The sequence below is a fragment of the Sciurus carolinensis genome, chromosome 17, assembly GCF_902686445.1.
Source record: "Sciurus carolinensis chromosome 17, mSciCar1.2, whole genome shotgun sequence".
NCBI classification, from domain to species: Eukaryota; Metazoa; Chordata; class Mammalia; order Rodentia; family Sciuridae; genus Sciurus; species Sciurus carolinensis.
Window position 1 is genome coordinate 4,384,399 of NC_062229.1, and position 10,417 is coordinate 4,394,815.

At 40.3% G+C, this 10,417-nt stretch overlaps 1 protein-coding gene across 1 annotated transcript in view; it reads left to right on the top strand.

The window, feature by feature from the left end:
• LOC124968977 (vomeronasal type-2 receptor 116-like) overlaps window positions 1-4,168 on the top strand; it is a gene marked incomplete at its 3' end in the record, with an annotated part of 46,256 nt that extends 42,088 nt beyond the window's left edge. The window contains 1 exon segment of the mRNA XM_047531808.1: window positions 4,149-4,168. Within this exon segment, the coding sequence (XP_047387764.1) occupies window positions 4,149-4,168 (20 nt within the window).
• Window positions 4,169-10,417: the final 6,249 nt, after the last annotated feature.

Below are 10,417 nucleotides of genomic sequence, written 5' to 3' on the forward strand. Positions count from 1 at the left end.
AATGAACTGTGCTCATGAATGGATCTGTGATCCTTGACTGCTTTCATGCTGTTACAAAGCAGACCCGAGCTTTACAAGCAGGGACTTATAGTGTGCAAAGATCAGAATACTTGTGACATGTCACATTTAAGAGAAGGCTTATCCACCCACGATTTCATTTTCAAATGAAAGGCACTGTTTTTCCATCACACTACTCTTCAGTAACTGTATTAATTATGTATAATTGTATAAAGCAAATAAATTTTCATCCAAAATGGAAATGTTTATAATTCAATCATTGTTGTCAGCATTTATATGGAAGATTGGATTAAAAGAATAGTCCCAGAAAATTGAAAATATACAATAAAAATTTTGTTCTATCACATACCAACCTAGATTGAAAAAAAATAGCATAAATTATGGAATGATGATAAAGATAAAACTTAGAAGTTCCATGATGGTTACAGAATTTGTATCTGTCTGAGTTTGAATGGACAGAACTAAATTTTTTTCCTCGAATAAACATGATCTGTGTGGAACTGGGAGGCTCAAGCTGAGTCGGAACCCAGGTGGGGTAGACATAAGGGTTGGGGAATCCACATCCACAGGGACCGTGCCACACTATCAGCTGCATAGTCCTCCATGCTGCCATTTTCTATGGAGGCCATTGGAATGGGATTAATATTATCTGAGGTTGAAGGCATTCTTCTGACATCAGGAATATAGAAATTTCTTTAGTGTATCTTAATATTACATCCAAGGCAGTCTGGACTCACACTGATAATACAGGACAAACATTTTCTTCAACATGGAGAAATGGAGAAGTTGTGATGAGGAAACACTGAACCTGTGCTTTTTCCCAAGATGCAGAGTGTGTCCAGTGTCCTGCACATGAGTATCCCAACACTGAGAGCAATCCCTGCCTCCCCAAGGTGGTGAACTTCCTGGTCTTCTAGGGTGCTTGGGGCATGGCACTTCTCTGCACTCACAGTTGCTATTCTTGTGGTCTTTGTGAGGAACCAACACACTCCCATAGTCAAGGCCAACACCCAGACTCTCAGCTACATCCTGTTCTTCTCCCTCCTCCCATGCTTCCTCTGCTCCCTGCTCTTCATTGGCCATCCCAACACAGCCACTGCATCCTCCAACCAATAGCATTTGAACTTGTGTTCATTGCTGCAAACAGCAATGCTGTCTCATGGTTATGGCTGTCCTTGAAATTATGATACTTACTAATTTTTATATTCTATTCATTAATTGGCAAACACTATACATAATTATATTTGATAATATATCTCATTATGCCTCCTTCATTTTCTCTTTTTCTCTCTTTAGCACTTGTTATTTTATTGTTTGCAGCATAATTCATAGAATATTTGACTTCAATACAACTTAATCAGTCAAGTTCAATGTTCTTACATAGATAAACTAATGTTCAAAAACCTCTTATTAATCCTCCATTGTCCAGCTACTTAAAGGCTTCTTGATTGCACATAGTTTGCAGAACACACACAGTTGATTCTGACATTATGCCTGTTCTAATGATTTCCTGCTTCTTGTTTTTGCCTTGGCTAAAATTTGGTATTCCAATCCAATGCTTGAGAATCATTCTTTTATTAAGGCGAAATTTCCTTCACAAAATGAACCATTTAAAAAGGGAACAAGGGGCCAAGATGGCGGACTAGAAGGCGGCTGCATTTCACGTTGCTCCAGGACACAAGATTCAAAAGAGGAGATAGTGAGAGACTTGGGACCAACGCAGAGCCGCCGGGTGAGTCTCTCCCGTTGGGAAGGCGTCCCGGATGGGGCATTAGCCCCAGAACACAGGGAATTTGTGAAGTGGAGTTGCTCGGCGAGACGCCCCTCCCCCCGCTGGAGTGGTAAACACGGACAACTGGGATCATCGTAGAGGAGGCAGCGCAGCACAGCGCTTGGACTCGAGCAGCCACTGGGGCTCCGGGCGGCTACCTGAGGAGGGGCTGCGTGGCGAGCTGTTTGGACCCAGAGCGACCGCTTCTGAACACCGGGGGGCTGCCCGGAAGAGGAGGAGAAGCCCGGTGGGTTGCTTGGTCTAGGACTGACTGCATCAGAGCCACAGGCGGTTGCCAGAGGAGGAGCTGCGTGGTGAGCTGTTTGAACACAGAACAACTGTTCCAGAACACTGGTGGCCTGCCTGGAGGAGGAGAGCGGTGGGACGCTTGGTCTGGGAGTGACTGCATCAGGGCCGCAGGTGGTTGCCAGAGGAGGAGGCGAGTGGTGACTTGATTGGACTAAAAGCGACCGCTCCTGAACACCGGTGGCCTGCCTGGAGGAGGAGCGTGGTGAGTCGCTTGGTCTCAGAGCCACCGCTCCTGAACACCCGGGGGGGTACCCCGAGGAGGAGGAGGAGAAACAGGGCGGGTCACTTGGACTTGGAGTGACTGCCTGGGGCTGCGGGTGGTTGGCGGGAGGAGGAGACCCGAAGTGGGTTGTTTGGACTCCTGGTGACTGCGTTGGAGACCGGGCGGCTGTCCGGAGGAGGAGGTGTGTGGCGGGTCTCTGGGTCTCGGAGCTATTGTGCGGGGCTCCAGGTGGTGGCTCAGGGGAGGGGCTGCATAGCCAGGCTATTGGTGCAGAGCAGGGTCCCAGGAGCTAGGTGGCTTCTTGCTGGAGGAGCCGCACAGAGATGCGCCTAGGGGCGGAGCGAAGTTTCCAGGGCGGCGGGCAGATTCTCTGGGAGAGGCAGCCTAAGGAGACTCATCTGCAAAGGGTGAGGCTCCCAGGCCCAGGAGGTAGGTCTGGGCCCCTGGGATCATTGCAGAGGAAGACAGCCCAGCCCAGGTGGTAGTTGTAGATTGAGGGGAACCTCTAGGAGGGCACCTGACCAGCGAGACGTCCCCACCGAGTGAGTCTTCCCAGCTGGGGGAGGTTTTCCCACAGGGACGGTAAAACCAGAGACACAGGCACAAACAGGCCTTGCCTCAGCCCGCAGTCTAGTTCCCCATTGGATGACCATTGGTCAACAAGTGGAGGCACCTCTGCCCACTAGCAGGGAATATACGCCACCTGAGGGTCACCACCCCTAGAGAGGCAGCTTCTTCATGGAGCTCCGCATTTTCAACCTCCTCCAAGACTCCAGGCTACTGAAGGATAAGAGGGGATATACTAGCAATCTTCAGGGACATTATAAGTTGATAGAGGAAATCTGCAATATCTTAATGACCCACTGATTCCTGAACAATATGAGAAAACAAGGGAAGAAAATGCCCCAAACAAATCTAGATGTTACATCAATAAAATCCAACGACAGCATGGCAGAAGAAATGACAGAAAGGGAGTTCAGAATGTACATAATTAAAATGATTAGGGAAGCAAACGATGAGATGAAAGAACAAATGCAGGCATTGAACGATCGCACCAATCGACAGTTAACAGAGCAAATTCAGGAAGCAAAAGATCATTTCAATAAAGAGTTAGAGATATTGAAAAAAAAACCAAACAGAAATCCTTGAAATGAAAGAAACAATAAACCAAATTAAGAACTCCATAGAAAGCATAACCAATAGGATAGAACAGCTGGAAGACAGAACTTCAGATATTGAAGACAAAATATTTAACCTCGAAAACAAAGTTGAACAAACAGAGAAGATGGTGAGAAATCATGAACAGAATCTCCAAGAACTATGGGATATCATGAAAAGGCCAAATTTGAGAATTATTGGGATTGAGGAAGGCTTAGAGAAACAAACCAAAGGAATGAACATTCTATTTGAAGAAATAATATCAGAAAATTTCCCAAATCTGAAGAATGAAATGGAAAATCAAGTCCAAGAGGCTTATAGGACTCCAAATACACAAAATTACAACAGACCCACACCAAGGCACATTATAATGAAAATACCTAATATACAAACTAAGGACAGAATTTTAAAGGCTGTGAGAGAAAAGAACCAAATTACATTCCAGGGGAAGCCAATACGGATATCAGCAGATTTTTCAACCCAGACCCTAAAAGCTAGAAGGGCCTGGAACAACATTTTTCAAGCTCTGAAAGAAAATGGATGCCAACCAAGAATCTTATACCCAGCAAAACTTACCTTCAAATTTGACGATGAAATAAAATCATTCCATGATAAACAAAAACTAAAAGAATTTACAAAAAGAAAGCCAGCATTACAGAACATTCTCAGCAAAATATTTCATGAGGAAGAGACAAAAAACAAAGAAGCAAATCAGCAAAGAGAGGAATTATCCTAAAGGAACTGTCAAATAAAGGAGGAACCAAGATGTGTCAAAAATTTTAAATATGAACCAAATGACTGGGAATACAAATCGTATCTCAATAATAACCCTGAATGTTAATGGACTGAATTCATCAATCAAAAGACATAGACTGGCAGATTGGATTAAAAAGAAAGATCCAACAATATGTTGCCTGCAAGAGACTCACCTCATAGAAAGAGATACCCATAGACTAAAGGTGAAAGGATGGGGAAAAACATACCATGCACATGGACTCAGCAAAAAAGCTGCAGTATCCATCCTCATTTCAGATAATGTGGACCTCAAGCCAATGTTAGTCAGAAGGGATAAAGAAGGACATTTCATACTGCTTAAGGGAAGCATATATCAGCAAGACATAACAATCATAAACATCTATGCCCCAAACAGTGTCTCATCCATGTATGTCAAACAAATCCTTCTCAATTTTAGAAACCAAATAGACCGTAACACAATAATACTAGGTGATTTTAACACTCCTCTTTCACCACTGGAGAGATCTAACAAACAAAAATTGAACAAAGAAAGCATAGATCTCAATAACACAATCAATAATTTAGACTTAAGAGACATTTATAGAATATACCATCCAACCAAGAGCAAATACACTTTCTTCTCAGCAGCACATGGATCCTTCTCTAAAATAGACCATATATTATGCCACAAATCTAATGTCAGCAAATACAAGAAGATAGAGATACTACCTTGTATTCTATCAGATCATAATAGATTGAAGTTAGAAATAAATGAAAGAGTAAAAAACAGAACCTACTCCAACACCTGGAGATTAAACAATATGCTACTATATGATGAATGGATAACAGAAGATATTAGGAAGGAAATTAAAAAATTCTTAGAGGTAAACAAGAACAAAGAAACATCATATCAAAATCTCTGGGACACTATGGAAGCAGTACTTAGAGGAAGATTTATTTCATGGAGCACATTTAATAAAAGAAGTAAAACTCAAAAAATAAATGACCTAACCCTACAGCTCAAAGCCCTAGAAAAAGAAGAACAGACCAACACCAAAAGTAGTAGAAGACAGGAAATAGTTAAACTCAGAGCTGAAATCAATGAAATTGAAACAAAAGAAACAATATAAAAAATTGACAAAATAAATAGTTGGTTCTTCGAAAAAATAAACAAAATTGATAAACCTTTAGCCACACTAACAAAGAGAAGACGAGAGAAAACCCAAATCACTAAAATTCGGAATGAACAAGGAAATATCACAACAGACACGACTGAAATACAAAACATAATTAGAAGCTATTTTGAAAATCTATACTCCAACAAAATACAAAATTTCGAAGACATCAACAGGTTTCTAGAGACATATGAATTGCCTAAACTGAACGAGAAGGACATACACAATTTAAATAGACCAGTTTCAAGTAATGAAATAGAAGAAGTCATCAAAAGCCTACCAACAAAGAAAAGTCCAGGACCAGATGGTTTCTCAGTCGAGTTCTACAAAACTTTTAAAGAAGAGCTCATTCCAATACTTCTCAAAGTATTCCATAAAATAGAAGAGGAGGGAACTCTCCCAAACTCATTCTATGAAGCCAATATTACCCTGATTCCTAAACCAGACAGAGACACATCAAGGAAAGAAAATTTCAGACCAATATCCTTAATGAACATCGACGCAAAAATTCTCAACAAAATTTTAGCAAATCGCATACAAAAACATATTCAAAAGATAGTGCACCATGATCAAGTGGGTTTCATCCCAGGGATGCAAGGTTGGTTCAACATCAGGAAATCAATAAATGTCATTCACCATATCAATAGACTTAAAGTCAAGAATCACATGATTATTTCGATAGATGCAGAAAAAGCATTTGGTAAAATACAGCACCCCTTCATGCTCAAAACACTAGAAAAAATAGGGATAGTGGGAACATTCCTTAACATTGTAAAGGCCATCTATGGTAAACCCATGGCTAATATCATTCTAAATGGTGAAAAACTGAAAGCATTCCCTCTAAAAACTGGAACAAGGCAGGGATGCCCTCTTTCACCACTTCTATTCAATATCATCCTTGAAACTCTAGCCAGAGCAATTAGACAGACCAAAGAAATTAAAGGGATACGAATAGGAAAAGAAGAACTCAAACTATCCCTATTTGCTGATGATATGATGGTATACTTAGAGGAACCAGGAAATTCCACCAGAAAACTTTTAGATCTCATAAGTGAATTCAGTAAAGTAGCGGGATATAAGATCAATGCACATAAATCTAAGGCATTTTTATACATAAGCGATGAATCTTCAGAAAGAGAAATTAGGAAAACTACCCCATTCACAATAGCTTCGAAAAAAATAAAGTATTTGGGAATCAATCTCACAAAAGAGATGAAAGATCTCTACAATGAGAACTACAGAACACTAAAGAAAGAAATTCAAGAAAACCTTAGAAGATGGAAAGATCTCCCATGTTCTTGGATAGGAAGAATTAATATTGTCAAAATGGCCATACTACCAAAAGTGCTATACAGATTCAATGCAATTCCAATTAAAATCCCAATGATGTACCTTACAGAAATAGAGGAAGCAATTATGAAATTCATGTGGAAGAATAAAAAACCCAGAATAGCTAAAGCAATCCTTGGCAGAGAGAGTGAAGCAGGGGGTATCGCAATACCAGATCTTCAACTCTACTACAAAGCAATAGTAACAAAAACGGCATGGTATTGGTACCAAAATAGAAAGGTGGATCAATGGTACAGAATAGAGGACACAGACACAAACCCAAATAAATACAATTTTCTCATACTAGACAAAAGGGCCAAAAATATGCAATGGAGAAAAGATAGCCTCTTCAACAAATGGTGCTGGGAGAATTGGAAATCCATATGCAACAGAATTAAACTAAACCCATATCTCTCACCATGCACGAAACTAAACTCAAAATGGATTAAGGATCTCGGAATCAGACCAGAGACCTTGTATCTTATAGAAGAAAAAGTAGGTCCAGAGCTTCAACATGTCGGCTTAGGATCGGACTTCCTCAACAGGACTCCCATAGCACAAGAAATAAAAGCAAGAATTAATAACTGGGATAGATTCAAACTAAAAAGCTTTCTCTCAGCAAAGGAAACTATCAGCAATGCAAAGAAAGAGCCTACAGAGTGGGAGAAAATCTTTGCCAATCATACTTCAGATAGAGCGCTAATCCAGAATCTATAAAGAACTCAAAAAGCTCTACACCAAGACTACAAATAATCCAATCGACAAATGGTCTAAGGAAATGAACAGACACTTCACAGAAGAAGACCTACAAACAATCAACAAACATATGGAAAAATGTTCAACATCTCTAGTAATAAAAGAAATGCAAATCAAAACCACCCTAAGATTCCATCTCACCCCAATTAGAATGGCGATTATCAAGAATACAAGCAACAACAGGTGTTGGCGAGGCTGTGGGGAGAAAGGTACACTCTTACATTGCTGGTGGGGCTGCAAATTAGTGCAGCCACTCTGGAAAGCAGTGTGGAGATTCCTTAGAAAACTTGGAATGGAACCACTATTGGACCCGGCTATCCCACTCCTTGGCCTATACCCAAAGGACTTAAAATCAGCATACTACAGAGATACAGCCACATCAATGTTCATAGCTGCTCAGTTCACAATAGCCAGATTGTGGAACCAACCTATATGTCCTTCAATTGATGAATGGATAAAGAAACTATGGTATATATATACAATGGAATATTACTCAGCCATAAAGAATGATAAAATTATGGCATTTGCAGGCAAATGGATGAAACTGGAGAATATCATGCTAAGTGAGATAAGCCAATCTCAAAAAACCAAAGGAAGAATGATATCGCTAATAAGTGGATGAGGACACATAATGGGGGGTGGGAAGGGTTAGTGTTGGGGTTGGAGTTGGGTTTAGGGAGGGGGGCAGGAATGGAGGAAGGAAGGACTGTATAGATGGCGGGGAGGGGTGGGAGGGGAGGGGGGGAAGGGAAAAAATGGCAGAATAAATCAAACAACATTACCCTATGTAAATTTATGATTACACAAATGGTATGCCTTTACGCCATGTACAGACAGAGAACAACATGTATCCCATTTGTTTACAATAAAAAAAAAAGGGAACAAATCAGTGACATTAATACGTCCATGTCCACAGTTTGGGCAGGACATTCACAAGTGTGCAACGGTCATCTCTGCCCAGCTCTCAACATATTCATGACCTGGTCATTCAACTCCTCCCTATTAAGCAGGTGCTTGCAAATCCTCCTGACCTCACAGGATCAACCTCCTGCTGAAATGAAATCCAATGATACTTGACCTTTTCCGTCTCACTTCTCAGCTACCATTTGGTTTTCCAGTGTATCCAAGTTATAGCAGGCACCCTCCATTCCTGTCTGTGCCTGAATAGCATTCCATTTAGAATATCCTACCCAGCTTCCCACTGATCTAAATGTGGACATTCACGTGGTGCTCACCTTTGGTCTTTTGGAATTTGGTGCTCTGATGACTCATGCACAGGGATGTGTTTTGGTCCATGTTTGTTTCTTCAACACGCACCCCTGGGAGTTGAAACATTCAGTCATGCTGACTCCAACCTTTAAGGTAGCACCAAATGGTGTTCCAAAGTGGTTGCATCATTTACAACCTGCCAGCAAGGTATGAGGATGAGAATGTCTCCACAACCCCTCTAGCTCTCGTTTCCATGTTTTGCAGTACAACAGACATCCCATTGTGCATGAAGTGTTACTCAGGGTGCTTTTTATTTGCATGTCCTTAATTACCATGATTGTGAGATACTTGTTTGCTTTTCAGCCACAGGAATATGCTCCTTAGGGAGCTGTCTATTCATGTACTTTGTCTACTTTTCATTTTTCTTCCTAGTTGATATTTTTGTTCTAATTAGATAAATATGACAATAGAATGCATTTATACATTTTGATATATCTTACATAAATGGAGCATAATAGCCCATTTCTCTGATTGTACATATTGTATCATCATATGGGTCTGCAGTCATATATGTACCAAGGTAGTAATGTCTGTTTCACTCTACTATCCTTCCTACCTGCACAACCCTTCCCCTCCATCCACTCCTCTCTACCTAATATTAAGTCACTCTATTCTTCCCTAAGCACATTCCCTATTGTGAATTACCATCTGTATATCAGAGAAAACATCTGGCCTTTGGCATATAATGATTGCATGATATTCTACAACTCCATCCATTTACCAGCAAATACCATAATTTTATTCTTCTGTAAACTGAGTAATTTCCCATCGTATATAGGTGTTTGTGTGTACATATATATAAACCACATTTTCTGTATCCATTCATCTGTTGAAGGGCATCTAGATTGATTCCATAATTTAACTACTGTGAGTTTTAGCTGCTGCAAACATTGATGTGGCTGTATCACTGTAGTGTGCTGATTTTAAGTGCTTTGGGTATAAACTGAGGAATGGGGTAACTGGGTCAAATGGTGGTTCCATTCCAAGTTTTTTGAGGAATCTCTATAATGCTTTCCATAATGGTTGCACCATTTTGCATTCCCACCAGCTATGTATGAATGCAACTTTTTCCCCAACATCCCAGTCAACATTTATTTTTTTTGTATTCTTGATAATTGTCATTCTGATTGGAGTGAGATGAAATCTTAAGAGCAGTTTGATTTGAACATTTTTTTCATATATTTGTTGATGAATTATATACCTTCTCCTCTGAAGTGTCTTTTCATTTCCTTAGCGCATTTATTGATTGGGATATTTTTCATGTTAAGAATTTAAGCTCTTTATATATGATAAAATGTTTTTAAAAATTTTTGGTTGTTGATGGACACAATACTTTTTTATATTTATTTATTTTTATGTGGTCCTGAGGATCAAACCCAGTACCTCACACATGCCAGACAAGTGCTCTACCACTTGAGTCACATGCCCAGCCCTATCCTAGACATTAATGCTTTATCTGAGGTGCATGTGGTAAAGATTTTCTCACCAATCTATAGGCTCTCCCTTCACATTACTGATTGTTCTGTTCGCTGAGAAAAAGATTTTTATTTAGAATCCATCACATTTATTGATTATTGATTTAACTTCTTGTGCTTCAGGGGTCTTGAAAAGGAAGTCAGATCCTAGGCTGACATGGTGAGGATTTGGGCCTACTTTTTCTTCTAGTACCTGCAG